Source organism: Gorilla gorilla, chromosome 16, assembly GCF_029281585.2.
Source record: "Gorilla gorilla gorilla isolate KB3781 chromosome 16, NHGRI_mGorGor1-v2.1_pri, whole genome shotgun sequence".
NCBI lineage: Eukaryota > Metazoa > Chordata > Mammalia > Primates > Hominidae > Gorilla > Gorilla gorilla.
Window position 1 is genome coordinate 91,441,624 of NC_073240.2, and position 16,878 is coordinate 91,458,501.

The following is a 16,878-nucleotide window of genomic DNA, read 5'->3' on the forward strand; positions in this document are numbered from 1 at the left end:
TTCGTGCCTGGTTATCTGTCTCCTGAGTGTATCCAGAATTACTGTCCTTTATTTTTTGTTACACAGATGTATGCATGTGCACTGTTTTAAAAAAAAAGATGAGAACACATCAAAAAATATTTGAATTAAAAAAAAGAAAAAAAGAGAGAGATCTATACATACAGATCCCAGCTGTCCTTCCAATCTTTTTCTGAGGGTACACACTACTTTTTATTATTATTTTTTGAGACAGGGTCTCTCTGTGTTGCTCAGGCTGGAGTGTAGTGGTGTGATTACAGCTCACTGCAGCCTTGACCTCCTGGGCTCAAGCAATCGATGCTCCAACCTCAGCCTCCTGAGCAGGTGGAACCACAGGCGTGCGCCACCATGCCTGGCTAATTTTTCTGTTTTTTGTAGACATGGGGTCTCGCTATGTTGCCCAGGTTGTCTTGAACTCCTGGGCTCAAGCGATCTACCGGCCTTGGCCTCCCAAAGTGCTGGGATTACAGGCGTGAGCCACCGTGCCCGGCCACTGAGGGTACATACTGTTTATGTAATTAAGGGAAGTGTTATCTTAGCTTTGACTTGAAATGATGTGTAGACAGAGGAGATGCTGACTCCTGTGGGTGGGGAATCAGCTCAGGAAAGGCCCTTGCCCAGGCCCAAGTCTGCAGTGAGGGGTGAGGGAATGTGAGCTCAGGGGACTTCCTGGCCAATCCCAGAATCCTCTCTGGCCCTCAGGCCGTGGATCCAGGACATTGAGGGAGCCAGTGCCAAGGACCTTTGCAGCGTGTCTTCGGTTGTGTCCCCGTCTTTTGTACCAACAGGTGAGGTGCCCCCTCAAAAGGTGGAGGAGAGAGGTGGGGACAAGTGTGCTTGGAAGGCTCCCCCAGGCACAGATGTTGTAAATGCCTTTCCTCACTTCCTTGCCCCCTACCCCTGTAAGCAGGTCCTCAGGAAGACTCAGTCCCAGGGGTCCCCGGAATTGCCCATCGTGGCACCAGGGGCATAGCCCTGAGGGAGGCAGGGGAGCTTGGAGCTACTGTGGACGCTGGCACCCCCCTACCCCATGCCTTTTCTGCCTACAGGGGAGAAGCCATGTGAGCAAGTCCAGTTCCAGCCCAACACAGTGAACACTTTGGCCTGCCCGCTCCTCTCCAACCTGGCGACCCGACTCTGGCTACGCAACGGGGCCCCCGTCAATGCCTCGGCCTCCTGCCACGTGCTACCCACTGGGGACCTGCTGCTGGTGGGCACCCAACAGCTGGGGGAGTTCCAGTGCTGGTCACTAGAGGAGGGCTTCCAGCAACTGGTAGCCAGCTACTGCCCAGAGGTGGTAGAGGACGGGGTGGCAGACCAAACAGATGAGGGTGGCAGTGTACCCGTCATTATCAGCACATCACGTGTGAGTGCACCAGCTGGTGGCAAGGCCAGCTGGGGTGCAGACAGGTCCTACTGGAAGGAGTTCCTGGTGATGTGCACGCTCTTTGTGCTGGCCGTGCTGTTCCCAGTTTTATTCTTGCTCTACCGGCACCGGAACAGCATGAAAGTCTTTCTGAAGCAGGGGGAATGTGCCAGCGTGCACCCCAAGACCTGCCCTGTGGTGCTGCCCCCCGAGACCCGCCCACTCAACGGCCTAGGCCCCCCTAGCACCCCACTCGATCACCGAGGGTACCAGGCCCTGTCAGACAGCCCCCCGGGGGCCCGAGTCTTCACTGAGTCAGAGAAGAGGCCACTCAGCATCCAAGACAGCTTCGTGGAGGTATCCCCAGTGTGCCCCCGGCCCCGGGTACGCCTTGGCTCGGAGATCCGTGACTCTGTGGTGTGAGAGCTGACTTCCAGAGGACGCTGCCCTGGCTTCAGGGGCTGTGAATGCTCGGAGAGGGTCAACTGGACCTCCCCTCCGCTCTGCTCTTCGTGGAACACGACCGTGGTGCCCAGCCCTTGGGAGCCTTGGAGCCAGCTGGCCTGCTGCTCTCCAGCCAAGTAGCGAGGCTCCTACCACCCAGACACCCAAACAGCCATGGCCCCAGAGGTCCTGGCCAAATATGGGGGCCTGCCTAGGTTGGTGGAACAGTGCTCCTTATGTAAACTGAGCCCTTTGTTTAAAAAACAATTCAAAATGTGAAACTAGAGTGAGAGGGAAGAGATAGCATGGAATGCAGCACACACGGCTGCTCCAGTTCATGGCCTCCCAGGGGTGCTGGGGATGCATCCAAAGTGGTTGTTTGAGACAGAGTTGGAAACCCTCACCAACTGGCCTCTTCACCTTCCACCTTATCCTGCTGCCACCGGCTGCCCTGTCTCACTGCAGATTCAGGACCAGCTTGGGCTCCGTGCGTTCTGCCTTGCCAGCCAGCCGAGGATGTAGTTGTTGCTGCCATCATCCCACCACCTCAGGGACCAGAGGGCTAGGTTGGCACTGCGGCCCTCACCAGGTCCTGGGCTCGGACCCAACTCCTGGACCTTTCCAGCCTGTATCAGGCTGTGGCCACACGAGAGGACAGCGTGAGCTCAGGAGAGATTTAGTGACAATGTACGCCTTTCCCTCAGAATTCAAGGAAGAGACTTGCCTGCCTTCCTCCATTGTTGCGTGAGAACCCGTGTGTCCCTTCCCACCATATCCACCCTCGCTCCATCTTTGAACTCAAACACGAGGAACTAACTGTACCCTGGTCCTCTCCCCCGTGCCCAATTCACCCTCCATCCCTCACCTTCCTCCACTCTAAGGGATATCAACACTGCCCAGCACAGAGGCCCTGAATTTATGTGGTTTTTATATATTTTTTAATAAGATGCACTTTACGTCATTTTTTAATAAAGTCTGAAGAATTATTGTTTAATCCTGGCTCTTCCTCTTCAAGGACAGTTGCTTTTTGAGGTAGGTCTAGTCTTCTGAGTTCTGAGAGGTTCTGAACCTCCTCTTTGCAGGGTCAAGTGAGCCAGAGTCGGCCTAGCCTGGTCAGCAACATCTCCCTGTGGGGCGGCTCTGAGGTGGGGAGCTTAACGCACTGATAGGCAGAGGCAGGGGGTTCATTGTGTTTACCTCAACCCCTTTATTCTGCATCCCCAATTCAGTTTAGCAAGGGTAGGGACACAAGGGATGGGATGGGATGGGGGCCCTTTATTAAAGTTTTTAATTCTTCAAATCATGCAGTAAAATAGACTTTACTGATGTACGGTTCTTTACATTTTGACGCATGCAGAGACTCATCTAACCACCACCCCAATCAGGATACAGGCGAGTACCACACCTCCTGCTGCCCCTTCATCCTACACCCTTCCACGGGGACAGCCAGCGTGGGTGCGGCTTGACTTCCCGCTGGCCTCTGCTCGATATGCTGCTTATTCCTAGGATGATTGAAGGCTCTCAGAAGAGAAGTCCAGTCCTTCCTCATACCAGTGTATCTCATGTCACACATAGGGTCAAACTTCTAAACCTTTATTACTGATAAGTACAAACACAAATGGAGCAATGACAGCAGCAGTGAGGAGAGGCCCTGACAACGAGGGCCGCCCCTGCCCGGGGTGAGGCTGCACAGTGCCAGCTCCAGGCTGGGCCAGCTTGGCCCGCACTGGCAACACAGGCTTGACCTTGGCCACAGCTCAGCAGTAGAAAGGTTCTTGGACAGGGTGCCAGGACACACGCTGGGGCTGCTGTCACAGGACAATCTTAAAGGAGCTGAACAAGAGAAAAGTGGTGCGTTTTCTGCTGGAAGAGGAGGGTAGGGACTAAGCCCAAACTTGCCCCCTTCTCCCTTTAGACCCTTCTTTGGAACGGGCTATGTTCCGTGTGTCAGCCCCCTCTGGAAGAACTCCCCGAGACATCCAGAGGGAGCTTTCTGGACCCACACACAGGGTCAGAGCTTCTAAACCTTTATTACTAATTAGTACAAACACAGAGCAATGACAATGGCAGTGGGAAGGGGAGAGGTCTTGACAAGGAGGGTTGCCCTTGCCTGGGGCGAGACTGCCAGCTTAGCCGGCCCTGTGTGTGGGGACTGGGGCTTTCTCTCACCCTGGCACCACCTCCTGTAGCCATGCCCTAGGCCCAGAGGCAGCAGGTCGGAACCTGCAGGTACCCAGAATGAAGGGGGACCACTGTCATACCTGGCAAAGTCCGGAGAACGGGAGATGACGTGCTGGAACTCAGAGAGGTTGATGGTTCCATCCCTGTCAATGTCAGACTCCTCCAGGATCTGGGAAAGGGAGAGCTTCAGGCCAGAGCCCCAACCCCTCCCTCCCGCTCCCAGGCCCAGCTGGGGCAGGGCCTGCTCAGCTGCTCACATTGTCGATGAGCTGCTTCATCTCAGACGCGCTAAGCCGTGTGTCCTCGCCCTCTCCTGTGAGGCAGTTCACCAGCCGGCTCAGGTCTTCTCTGTTCAAGGTTCCGTCATCATCAAAGTCTAGAGAGCAGACACAGGAAGCCAAAAGACACGGTTGGGAGGGGCTCTGAGGTTCCCCAAACGGCGCCCATTTCCCAAGCAGGGCCACCACAAAGCCCACGTGGGAAGGGGTGGTGTCCTGCCGGGCCGCTCCTGGTTCTCACCGAAGATGCGGAAGGCATAATGGGACTTGATGTCCGGCGTGGCTGTGTCACTGAACACACTGAGGAGATCCAGGAAGTCCTCAAAGCTAAGGCTGTCTTTGGCTGGGGATGTGGAGAAGACCCTGCAGATTCGCTCCTTGAAGGGGTTGGCCTAGGAGAACAAACGCCACAGGACGTGGCCCAGGTCACACACTCATTAAAGCCTACCAGAAACTTGAGAGAGCAGGTCACAGGACCACCACCAGGGAGCTCAGGCTCGTGGGGGTGAATAATCAGTGCTTTGGGGCCAACATGGAGGGCAGTGGGGGCACAGGAAAGCAAACTGACCCAGTTGGGGAAGGGACTAAGATGGCTTCCTGGGAGTCAAGTGTTTAACCCAAAGGCAGGTCACATACAACATAAGTGTGGGCAGAGAGGGAAGAAGAAGTCATCCTAAACAAAGGGAACGAGATGGGCTGGTTATTTTAAAACACAAATATTTAATTGAACAGCTATTGTGTTACAGGCACTGGGCCAGGCCCTTTGCACAGAAATTTTGTAGCAGCCCTACAGAGTGGCAATCAGCCTCTAGAACACGGTTCCTCAAACTCTAATAAGGTAACTCAACTCCTCTTAAGGGACAAAACTTCTTTGAAATTCCAAGATTATGTTCTAGAATCCCCATTTGAAAAGCACCATTCTAGATAATTCTGCCAGGTGATTTTGGTAAAGTCCTTGCCCCTAGAAAATTAGAACTAAGCAGAAAAATGACCAGAATGGGGACCAGTGACCCCATGATCCCAAAGCTAGTGGCAGAGGGAGTTAGGGGGTCTAGCAGGGAGGGAGTGGTGGAAGAGATGTCAAAGGAGGGGAGCGCTTGCACCTTGAGCTCTGGAAGGCTGAGAATCTGCTCGAAGGGCACTTGTGCCCGAAGTGACGACTCCACGCTCCGCTGCTCCTGGGGAAGCAGCTCACAAAACCGCCTGTGGGCTCTGGTAGAGAGAGGGGAACTGTCGGTGTTCTCAGCGATGGGTCTCCCTGTGTGTTCATTCCCACTCCTTGCCTGCTGCTCATTATCAACCAGGTGAGGAGCTAAAACCACGTACACAGAACTTCCGAGTCATCAGGCAACAGTAAGCAAAAGGACATGTCACAAGGCAGTACAGCCTAGGAGTCTATTCTTGCAATGAGTGTTTACTGAGCATTTACTATGTGCTTGGCACTGATTCTAGAGATCCCCAAGGGATGAAGAAGTTGGGAAAGGAGCCAGAAGTTGGCCCTAAAGAATTGGCCAGGCACGGTGGCTCACACCTGTAATCCCAGCACTTCGGGAGGCCAAGGCGGGCGGAGCATTTGAGGTCAGGCGTCTGAGACCAGTCTGAGCAACATGGTGAACCCCTTCTCTACTAAAAATACAAAAATTAGCCGGGCATGGTGGCGGGTGCCTATAATCCCAGCTACTCAGGAGGCTGAGGCAGGAGAATCACTTGAACCCGGAGGCAGAGGCTGCAGTGAGCCAAGATCGTGCCCCAGCACTCCAGCCTGGGCGACAGAGCGAGACTCTGTCTCAAAAAAAAACAAACAAACAAACAAAAAAAAAAAACGGAGAAAAGAGCAAAACCAAAAATCTCATTCTCACCTTCACTCCAGGGATCTCTTGCCCTCAAAGCCTCCTTTTTAGCAACCACACTGAACTGTCCTCCTCCTCGGCCTCCACCTCCTTCCCGTGAGCTTATCTTTGCCACAGGAACCTGGCCTGCATAAATCTGGCAAAAGGGCTTCCAGTCCAAGTTCAAATCTACTTACTCAGAGTGTTGTCTTAAGCAGTTACCAAACCTTTCTGAACCTGTTTCATTGTCCAGTACCTCTCTCCTAAAGATTAAATTAGGTAATGCAGGCAACCATTTAGCACAGTCCCTGGCACATGGTGAGTGCTCAGAAAGCGATAACGGTTACTGTATTATTCAGGTAAAGTTGGGAGGAGGAGCCGGGCTCCCCAAGGCTTCTGTAGTTTAGCCACTGGGCAAGGTCGGCCCCTGCCGGACTGGGGCAGGAAGTTCGGCAGTGCTGAAGCCAGTGGAGCTCAGGGTGAAAGAGCGCCGAACTTTTCCTGGAGGCTGTAAGGTGGCTCCGCGGTGCCACGCTGGGGCCTCAGGCGAGGGCAGGGAGGCCGTGCCGGCAGGAGGGCGCAGCCCGGGCTAGGTCTCTCGGCCTCCAGCTCCCGCTCCTCTGCAGACCTCAGGCCAGCCCCCGCCCCTCCCTCGGGACAGCGCCCCCGAAGCTGTCTCTAGAGGATCCCGGGGTCGGAGGCAGGGTTCAAGGCAGCACTTACAGGAGGATCTCCTGCTTCGTCAGGAACGTCAAGTCCTAGAAGGCAAAGCCAGAGCGGGGATTAGCGGACCGCTGGGGAGGCCGCGGCCGCCCCGCAGCCAGCTCCCGGACCCTGCTCCCGAGAAGAGGCCCGCACGCGAGCTCCCTAGGGCCAGGCGTCCCGCGCACCTGGTACTCGGCCAGCAGCTCCTTGGACAGGCGACTGCCCGAGCCCCCCATCGCCCCGCCGCGCGCACAGCTCCGCCAACTCGCCTCGAGACGCAGACAACTTTCTCACTTCCGCCCTTGGGCCGCGTCACTGCCCGGTCCCCGCGGCAACCGCTCCTGGGGCCACCACCCCCGGGCCCGCCCCCTCCTAAAAGCTGCCAGGCGTTCCCAGCTGAGTTTGGCAGGCGAGCTGCCGGCTCCAAGCGGTCCTAGGCGAGCTGGAGGCGGGGCCCGGGGAGGGGCCCGACGCTCCGGGGCGGAGCCCGGGACTCACGGCCCCGCCTCCGGGGCGGGAGGGGGCGGGCCACGCCGCGCGCGTGCGTGCTGGCTGCGTATGCGTCACGGGCGTCGTGACCTCGCTGTGGCCCCGGCGGCGGCTGCGGGGAAAGTCGCGAGGAGCATCCGCTTCGGCTGCAGTAGGTGGTGGCGGCGGCAGCCCTGGGTGGGGTCCCATAGGGGCATCTGAGAAGTCACTGGAGCTAGCGTTTCCGGGAAACCTGGAGACTCGCTGAGTGGCGGGGGTCGTCGGCTGCCCCTCTGCCCAGCAAGGGCTTTTCTAGATGTTATCATCAGGCAATCGCTGCACCTGTCGCAGCCCCCAAGCCACCTCTTCCAGAAGTAACCATAACCTTGCTTCCTTCTTAGGCTATTTACTGAGGACCCACTGGATGTCAAGCATTGTGCATAGTTTTCTTCGATTGTTGCAACATCCCTTGCAAGGTAGGTTCCCATTTTACAAAGATGGAAATACGTAAGTCCAAAGGGTGTTAGTGATTTTTCCGGGCGCCGGCATTTAGAAGGTAATCGGTCCAGTCCAAGGCACTTTTAAAGGCTCTCCACTGCTGTTCTCATCATTCCAGCTGACCTGCCGTCCTTTTGACTCCATCTCACCCCTAGACTGCTGACCCTTTGCTCTTGTCCCCTCTTAACCTCTAGGATAATGTTTGGCACATACTAGGCTCTCAGTAAATATTATCGAATGCATAATAAATGAATGAACGTATACTATTGCAAAAGGTAAGGATTCCAAACTGCTGGGAGGAGGAAGTGGAGGTTGTGTTGGTCAGGCTGGGATTAATTCTTGATCCTTCCAATCCATTATACTTGCTGATCTTTGTAAAGTCTAAATCTGAGCATGTTAGTCTTAGTTTATAACCATTAAATGGTTAAAAACCCAAATCCTGGCCCTCTGTAACTGGACTTCCTCCTATTGGCTCTCTGTGTTTCAGCCACTTTGGGCCCTCAGTCCCTCTTCCATCTCATCCTCAGGGAAGCCTTTCCTGACTTCCTAGACTGCCTAGGAATCTACTTTACACTGGAAGAATACCCAGTGCTCTCCTTGGCAGCATGTGTTTGATAAGACCCACTGTATTAACATGTACATTCCATCATTGTAGAAATATTCAAGGCCAGGCGCGGTGGCTCATGCCTGTAATCTCAGCACTTTGGGAGGCTGAAGCAGGCGGATCACTTGAGGCCAGGAGTTCAAGACCAGCATGGCCAACATGGCAAAACCCCATCTCTACTAAAAATACAAAAATTAGCCAGACACGGTTAAACCTGGGAGCTGGAGGTTGCAGTGAGCGGAGATTGTGCCACTGCAGTCCAGCCTGGGCAACAGAGTGAGACTCTGTCTCAAAAAAAAAAAAAAAAAAAAAAAAAAAAAAAACTAGGGTATAGGCCCATCCCAACCTGATCATTTTTCTCTTTTTTTTGAGACAGAGTCTCGCTGTGTCGCCTAGGCTGGAGTGCAGTGGCACAATCTCGGCTCACTGCAAGCTCCGCCTCCTGGGTTCACACCATTCTCCTACCTTAGCCTCCCCAAGCAGCTGGGACTACAGGCACCCGCCACCACGCCCGGCTAATTTTTTTGTATTTTTGGTAGAGACGGGGTTTCACCCTGTTAGCCAGGATGGTCTCGATCTCCTGACCTCGTGATTCGCCCACCTCGGCCTCCCAAAGTGCTGGGATTACAGGCGTGACCCACCGTGCCCGGCCGATCATTTTTCTCTTAATAGCAGGCTCTTTCTGTCCAAGAAAGAGTTAGTCTTTTGTTAGTAAAAGCTTAGGCAAAAAGCAAGAAGCTGTCATTATGTCTCCTGTACTAAATAGACCTTGTTTGCCTCTTACAAGCCAAGGCGAATACCTGGACTGCATGGTAATAAGTATCTGTCTTTTTTTTTTTTTTTTTTTTTTGAGACAGAGTTTCACTCTTGTTGCCCAGGCTGGAGTGCAATGGCATGATCTCAGCTCACCGCAACCTCCGCCTCCTGAGTTCAAGCAATTCTCCTGCCTCAGCCTCCTGAAGCTGGGATTACAGGCATGCGCCACCACACTCAGCTAGTTTTGTATTTTTAGTAGAGACGGGGTTTCTCCGTGTTGGTCAGGCTGGTCTCAAACTCCCAACCTCAGGTGATCGCCTGTCTTGGCCTCCCAAAGTGCTAGGATTACAGGCGTGAGCCACTGCACCCAGCCATAAGTATCTCTTTATAGTGAAGACATGAGAGTCAGCTTTGTGCCTGGTGACCAGCTGTGATCTAGATCTCTCAGCCACTTCACTTGGCTCTGAACCCTTCATGGAACAACCTTTGGTTTTCATTTTGCTTCCTGATTCATTTTGTACACTGACCAGCCAGCAAGAACCTTTTGTGCCATTTGGCACATTTCTCATTGTAAATTATTTTTATTTGTGAGATGGAGTCTCACTCTGTCACCAGGCTGGAGTACAGTGGTATGATCTTGGCTTACTGCAACCTCCGCCTCCCAGGTTCAAGTGATTCTCCTGCCTCAGCCTCCGGAGTAGCTGGGATTACAGGAGTGCACCACCACGCCCAGCTAATTTTTGTATTTTTTTTTAGTAGAGATGGGGTTTCACCATGTCGGCCAGGATGGTCTCGATCTCCTGATCTCTTGATCCGCCTCTCTCAGCCTCCTAAAGTGCTAGGATTACAGGCATGAGCCACCACGCCCAGCCTCTCATGGTAGATTATTAAATGGGCAGTCTGAATCATTTGGTAGTCCTTGGTGAATCTGGTTAGCATATTGTCCCTCCTGTACCTGATCAACTCTTGGTACAGTGATAAAACCGAGCTGCTGATATACTTTTATTTTTTATTTTATTTATTTTTTTGAGACAGAGCCTCACTCTGTCGCCAGGCTGGAGTGCAGTGGTGCGATCTTAGCTCACTGCAACCTCTGCCTCCCAGATTCAAGTGATTCTCCTGCCTTAGCCTCCCGAGTAGCTGAGATTACAGACGCCCACTACCACACCTGGCTAATTTTTTTGTATTTTTAGTAGAGACAGGGTTTCACCATATTGGGCAGGCTGGTCTTGAACTCCTGACCTCGTGATCCATCCACCTTGGCCCCCCAAAGTGCTGGGATTACAGGCGTGAGCCACCATGCCCGGACCTTATTGTAATTTTCTTTTTTTCCCTTTTTTTTTTTTGAGATGGAGTCTTGCTCTGTCACCAGGCTGGAATGCAGTGGCACCACCTCAGTTCACCACAACCTCCACCTCCCAGGTTCAAGTGATTCTCCTGCCTCAGCCTCCCAAGTAGCTGGGACTACAGGTGTGTGCCCACCACCATGCCCAGCTAAATTTTGTATTTTTAGTAGAGACAGGGTTTCACCATGTTGGCCAGGATGGTTTCGGTATCTTGACCTCGTGATTCACCTGTGTCAGCCTCCCAAAGTGCTGGTCCAGGGATTACAGGTGTGAGCCACCGCACCCAGCCCCTCATTGTGATTTTGATTTGCCTTTTATTGATTAATGACGTTAAACATCCCAAATGTGCTTGTTGGCCATCTTTATATCTTATTTGAAAAAATGTCTAAGATTATCTCTTTTATTTCTCTTTTTGGTTTTGTATTATTTTTATTATCTCGTTTTAAATTTTTTCACCTGTCAGATAAGATTCTCTTTTATTAGAATAAGATACTACTACATTAGTCAGGCCTGGTGGCACGTGCCTGTGGTTCCAGCTACTTGGGAGGCTGAGGTGGATGGATTGCTTGAGTCTAGGAGGCAGACATTGCAGTAAGGTGAGAATAAGATACTATATTTGATCATCAAAATTATGCTTAGCTTCACTTTTTTTGTTGTTGTTGTTGTTGTCTTTTACCTTGCAGCTCCAGCTCAAAGGATTAGCTTCACTTTTAAACATTTTTGGCCAGGTGCGGTGGCTCACGCCTGTAATCCCAGCACTTTGGGAGGCCAAGGTGGGTGGATCACCTGAGGTCAGGAGTTTGAGACCAGCCTGGCCAACATGGTGAAACCTGGTCTTTCCTAAAAATACAAACATTAGCTGGGCGTGGTGACATACACCTGTAGTCCCAGCTACTCAGGAGGCTGAGGCATGAAAATCGCTTGAACCTGGGTGGTGGAGGTTGCAGTGAGCTAAGATCGTGCCACTGCACTGCAGCCTGGCTGACAGAGTGAGATTCTGTCTTTAAAAAAAAAAATTGACCATCTGAACCATTTCTAAGTGTATAGTCGTGTTAAGCACATTCACGATGTTGTGCGGCAAATCTCCAGGACGTTTTCATCTTGCAAACTAAGCCTCAGTACTCATTAAACTTAGCGTGACTTTTGATATGTAATTTTTTATATGTTTTGTTTCCTTTCTGTTTTATTAACATGAAGTTTCTGGACCAGCAGAGCTGAAGGAACCCAAACTTGGACTGAAGTGACTCTACTAAGGTAATGCCTCCTGTTGACATCCTATCTGGGCCAGTGGCAGACCCCTCTCCCTGACAGTGCTGGGTCCAGGGCTCCAGGCAGCCAGGGGAAGATGAAGACAGGCACTAATTTCCCCCTTGAAAGGTTGGCCCTGGGCACTTACACACACACTGGTGTCATCCTCACCTAAATGTTTCTATGCATGACCAATTGGAATCACTATGGAACATGGAAAAGCTTTTCCCACAAAAGAAGTGGTCATCTTTGAAACCCTGAGCACTCTCATACACTGGAACTCAGGTATGATTTTCTGGAGGGCAGTTTGATGGTGTGTATCAAAAATCTGAGCCGTGGGAATTTGAGACCACCTGAACAGCATAGCAAGGCCCTGTCTCTACCAAAAACAAAACAAAACAAAGTAAAACCAAAACCTGAGCCATGGACCTACTCTGACCCAGTGGTATACCAGAATTTTATTTTAAAGGAAAATAAAAACATGACATGTTCAGTGATGAGTGTGTGAGTGTATAGGATGTTCATTGCCACATTGTGTATAATAGAAACTAGCTACAACCTATATAAACAACAGCTGAAGATTGGTTAAAAGGTCAAGATCCATCTATGTATGAAAATGAAGCTAAACGTAAATTGTGATTTTTCCTTAGGCATTGTAACAAAGGGTTATATTTTATCTTTATTTTTTCTCCATTAAAAAAATTTACTCAATATATATAATTTTTAGAAAGAAAAAATAGTTGATCTATATGAGACATAAAATATGTGTGTGTGTGTGTGTGTATTAGTCTGTTCTCACACTGCTGTGAAGAAATACCCAAGACTGGGTAATTTATAAAGGAAAGAGGTTTTATTGACTCACAGTTCCGCAAGGGTGGACAGGCCTCAGGAAACTTACAATCATGACAGAAGGGGAAGCAAACACATCCTTCTTCACATGGCAGCAGCAGGGAGACGTGCAGAGCAAAGAGGGTGGTAAAGCCTCTTATAAAACCATCAGATCTCATGAGAACTCACTATCACGAGAACAGCATGGAGGTGACCGCCCCCATGATTCCATTACTTTCCACCGGGCCCCTCCCACAACAAGTGGGGATTATAGGAACCACAAGATGAAATTTGGGTGGAGACATAGCCAAACCATATCTATCTATCTATCTATCGATCTATTTTTTTGAGACAGAGTTTCACTCTTACTGTCCAGGCTGGACTGCAATGGTGCGATCTCAGCAGTGCCTGGTGGCACATGCCTGTAGTTCCAGATACTTGGGATGCTGAGGTGAAAGAATCCCTTGAGCCTGGGAGGTCAAGGCTTCAGGGAGACATGTATGCACCACTGCACTCCTGCCTGGGTGACAGAGTGAGAACCTGTTTCAAAATAAAATAGGCCGTGGCTGGGCGCAGTGGCTCACACCTGTAATCCCAGCACTTTGGGAAGCCGAGGTGGGTGGATCACCTGAGGTCAGGAGTTCAAGACCAGCCAGACCAACATGGTGAAACCCTGTCTCTACCAAAAATACAAAATTAGCTGGCTGTGGTGGCACATTCCTATAATCCCAGCTACTTGGGAGGCTGAGGCCGGAGAATCGCTTGAACCTGGGAGGTAGGGGTTGCAGTGAGCCAAGATAGCGCCATTGCACTCCAGCCTGGGTGACAGAGTGATAAATAAATAAATAAATAAATAGGCCAGGTGCAGTGGCTCAGGCCTGTAATCCCAGCACTTTGGGAGGCCGAGAGGGGAGGGTCACCGGAGGTCAGGATTTCAAGACCAGCCTGGCCAATGTGGTGAAACCCTGCCTCTACTAAAAATACAAAAATTAGCTGGGCCTGGTGGCAGGTGCCTGTAATTCCAGCTGCTTGGGAGGCTGAGGCATGAGAATCACTTGAACCCAGGAGGTGGAGGTTGCAGTGAGCCAAGATCGCGCCACTGCCCTCTAGCCTGGGCAACAGAGTGAGACTCTGTCTCAAAAAAATAAAAATAAATAAATAAGCTGGGCATGTTGGTTCATGCCTGTAATCCCAGCACTTTGGGAGGCCAAGGCAAAGGGATCACCTGAGGTCAGGAGTTCAAGACCAGCCTGGCCAACATGGTGAAACACCATCTCTACTAAAAATACAAAAATTACCCGGGCATGGTGGTGCCTGCCTGTAACCCCAGCTGCCCAGGAGGCTGAGGCGGGAGAACCGCTTGAACCCAGGAGGCGGAGGTTACAGTGAACCAAGATCACTGCCACTGCACTCCAGCCTGGGTGACAGAGTGAGACTCCATCTCAAAAAAATAAATAAATAAATAAATAAATACAATGACAATCTCTGGAGGTGGGTTACCATCATGTGTTTTCCTCTTTTATGATTATTTCAGGTCAGCTCTATGGCTCTTCCACATGATTCAAACGAAACTTCCTATTTGCTGCCTCCAAACAATGAGGACTGGGACGGGCAAACCATTCCTGACTTTGTTTATGGGCAGAAGGATCTCACGGCAGAAGGGATTCAGTGGCCAAGGAATGCACCTGGCATCCCGGATGCTCTGCCACAATCTCCCTTTGATGCTGCACTCTGCTCTGCCTGGAAGCAGCGGGTGGAGCTGGGGCTGTTTCGCTACCGTCTACGGGAGCTACAGACCCAAATCCTCCCTGGTGCTGTGGGTTTTGTGGCTCAGCTGAATGTGGAGCGTGGTGTGCAGAGGAGGCCCCCGCAGACCATCAAGAGTGTGAGGCAGGCTTTTGACCCTGTACAGTTCAACTTCAACAAGATCCGGCCCGGAGAAGTCCTCTTCCGTTTGCACCGGGAGCCTGATCTCCCTGGGACTCTACTGCAAGAAGACATCCTGGTGGTGATCAACGTCAGCCCCCTGGAGTGGGGCCATGTGCTGCTGGTGCCTGAGCCTGCCCGCCAGCTCCCCCAGCGCCTGCTGCCGGGTGCACTGAGGGCAGGGATTGAGGCTGTGCTGCTGAGCTTACACCCGGGCTTCCGTGTCGGCTTCAACAGCCTGGGAGGCTTGGCCTCGGTGAACCACCTCCACCTGCATGGCTATTACCTGGCCCACAGACTGCCCGTGGAGCAGGCGCCAAGCGAGTCCCTGGACCCTGGAGGCCATTTGCATCTGCTCCAGGACCTCCCAGCTCCTGGCTTCCTCTTTTACACTCGTGGGCCAGGGCCTGACTTGGAGTCCTTGATAAGCAGGGTATGTCGGGCCACTGATTATCTGACTGACCATGAGATTGCACATAACTTGTTTGTGACCCGGGGAGCTCCGCCGGGAAAGACATCACCTTCCTCAACCCTCACAGGGGTCCGAGTAATTCTTTGGGCCCGGAAGTCCAGCTTTGGGATAAAGGATGGTGAGGCTTTCAATGTTGCCCTCTGTGAGCTGGCTGGGCACCTCCCTGTCAAAACATCCCAAGACTTCAGCAGCCTGACAGAGGCAGCTGCTGTGGCCCTCATTCAGGACTGTCGGCTGCCCCCATCCCAGGCAGAAGAGGTACAGGCAGCACTGGTGGCCCTGATGTCCCAGGAAGAGCAATAATACTTCTGGATGTATTTATGTTCTTTTTTTCTTTTCTTTTGAGATAGGGTCTCACTCTGTCACCCAGGCTAGAGTGTAGTCGTATGATCCTGGCTCACTGTAGCCTCGACCTCTGGGGCTGAAGTGATCCTCCCACCTCAGCCTCTTGAGTAGCTGAAGACTACAGGTGTGCACCACCACACACCTGGCTTTTTTTTTTTTTTTTTTAACGATTAGGTGATTTTGTATGTTTTTATATAGACAGGGTTTCACCATGTTGCCCAGGCTGGTCTTGAACTCTTGGGCTGAAGCAATCCTCCCACCTCGGCCTCCCAAAGTACTGAGATGACAGGAGTGAGCCCCTGGATTCTTTTCTGTTTCTTTTTTTTTTTTTTTTTTGAGACAGAGTCTCGCTCTGTCACCTAGGTTGGGGTGCACTGGCACAATCTCGGCTCACTGCAACCTCCACTTCTAGGGTTCGAGTGATCCTCCTGGCTCAGCCTCCCGAGTAGCTGGGACTACAGGCTCCTGCCACCACACCCGGCTAATTTTTTTGTATTTTTAAAAGAGAAGGGGTTTCACCATGTTGGCTAGGCTGGTCTTGAACTCCTGACTTTAGGTGATCCGCCTGCCTCGGCCTCCCAAAGTGCTGGGATTACAGGCGTGAGCCACCACACCCAGCCAGGATGTATTTATTCATTTTCTACCTGATGAGTCCCTTTCCAGAGCACTGTCCATCATAGTCATTTGGACATTTATTTTCATGGCTGCCTTCTCACCTGTCTCAGCCTAAGAAGGAGGATGAAGAAAGCTGATAATGATCTCTTAAAGGGGGAAAGATAATGGTCTCTTTAAAGGGGAGCTGATAATGGTCTCTTTAAAGGGGAGAAAATCTGGAATAATTCTACTGAGTAAGACTTCATGAATGTATCTGCTACCTCTCCCCGTTCTTCTTGTTCAAGCCCCAGGGGTGTTAAAAAGGAGTGTGTGTGACAGTTACACACTCCTGACTTTACATTTGGATTTTGTCTTCCTTTTATATCAAATGTTAGCAAGGTAATAGTGCATGTGCCTCCAGTATTGAGCTGCCACTTCTGTTCTCAGCCTCTCTGTTTATTCCCCTTTGCTCACCACTTATTTTTATTGCTTTGTCCCTTCTTTCCATTTAGCCCTGCTCCACCCAAATGCCCCACTCCTTCACTTTCCCTGCCACCTTGAGCTTTCCTGTAGCCCCCAACACCAAGTTGAATGCTCTTCACTGACATCATCTGATGTAAAAACACAGTGTTGTCACAACTTTCCGGGTGCACGTCTTTTTTTGTTTTGTTTTTTGTAAGGCTGGGGTGCAGTGGTGCAATCACAGCTCACTGCAGACCCAAACTCTTGGGCTCAAGCCACCCTCCCACCTCAGCCCCCTGAGTAGCTGGGACGATAGGTGTGCACCATCACACCTGGCTAATTTTTAAATTTTTTGTAGAGATAGGGTCTTGCTGTGTTGCCCAGGTTGCTGTCAAACTCCTGGCCTTAAGAAATCCTCCCACCTCGGCCTCCCAGAGTGCTAAGATGCCACCACACCTTGGTGCAGGTTTTTTGTGTGTTTTTTTTTTTTTTTTTTTTTTTTTGACACAG

At 51.4% G+C, this 16,878-nt stretch overlaps 3 protein-coding genes and 1 pseudogene across 8 annotated transcripts in view; 3 read left to right on the top strand and 1 right to left on the bottom strand.

Moving 5' to 3' along the window:
- The window catches only part of SEMA4B (semaphorin 4B), a 44,970-nt gene extending 42,148 nt beyond the window's left edge, over nt 1–2,822 (top strand). For all 5 annotated transcript variants that reach the window (XM_063698843.1, XM_019010652.4, XM_063698844.1 and 2 more), the window contains 2 exons: nt 721–806; nt 1,068–2,822. In XM_063698843.1, coding sequence (XP_063554913.1) covers nt 721–806; nt 1,068–1,807 — 826 coding nt within the window. In that variant the 3' untranslated portion in view covers nt 1,808–2,822. The remainder of the gene's footprint in view (nt 1–720; nt 807–1,067) is intronic.
- LOC109023456 (uncharacterized) lies at nt 2,139–2,822 on the top strand (annotated as a pseudogene).
- A 583-nt stretch (nt 2,823–3,405) lies between these two features.
- Nucleotides 3,406–7,305, bottom strand: CIB1 (calcium and integrin binding 1). Of its 2 annotated transcripts, none has more exons than XM_004056761.5 (7): nt 7,007–7,305; nt 6,840–6,874; nt 5,391–5,499; nt 4,529–4,679; nt 4,267–4,385; nt 4,090–4,178; nt 3,406–3,661 (listed from the first exon to the last, which is right to left on the bottom strand). In XM_004056761.5, exons 1-7 carry the CDS (start codon nt 7,055–7,057, stop codon nt 3,640–3,642), a joined length of 576 nt encoding a protein of 191 aa, XP_004056809.1. In that variant the 5' UTR covers nt 7,058–7,305; the 3' UTR covers nt 3,406–3,639. The 2 variants fall into 2 exon arrangements, with proteins under 2 accessions (XP_004056809.1, XP_055219077.1); XM_055363102.2 differs by having other exon boundaries at nt 3,406–3,688; nt 7,007–7,292.
- A 12-nt stretch (nt 7,306–7,317) lies between these two features.
- On the top strand, nt 7,318–16,545 carry GDPGP1 (GDP-D-glucose phosphorylase 1). Its single transcript, XM_004056759.5, has 4 exons — nt 7,318–7,461; nt 7,691–7,765; nt 11,691–11,747; nt 14,104–16,545. The coding sequence occupies exon 4, from the start codon at nt 14,113–14,115 to the stop codon at nt 15,268–15,270; it is 1,158 nt and encodes a 385-aa protein (XP_004056807.3). The 5' UTR covers nt 7,318–7,461; nt 7,691–7,765; nt 11,691–11,747; nt 14,104–14,112; the 3' UTR covers nt 15,271–16,545.
- Nucleotides 16,546–16,878: the final 333 nt, after the last annotated feature.

Excerpts from the sequence above, each read along its gene's own strand:
- CIB1 (XM_055363102.2), bottom strand. The coding sequence starts at position 7,057 with ATGGGGGGCTCGGGCAGTCGCCTGTCCAAGGAGCTGCTGGCCGAGTAC. Across the intron at positions 4,386-4,528 it reads TTATGCCTTCCGCATCTTCG|ACTTTGATGATGACGGAACC; the intron begins GTGAGAACCAGG and ends TCTGCTCTCTAG. Across the intron at positions 4,179-4,266 it reads TGAAGCAGCTCATCGACAAT|ATCCTGGAGGAGTCTGACAT; the intron begins GTGAGCAGCTGA and ends TCCCTTTCCCAG.
- GDPGP1 (XM_004056759.5), top strand. The coding sequence starts at position 14,113 with ATGGCTCTTCCACATGATTCAAACGAAACTTCCTATTTGCTGCCTCCA.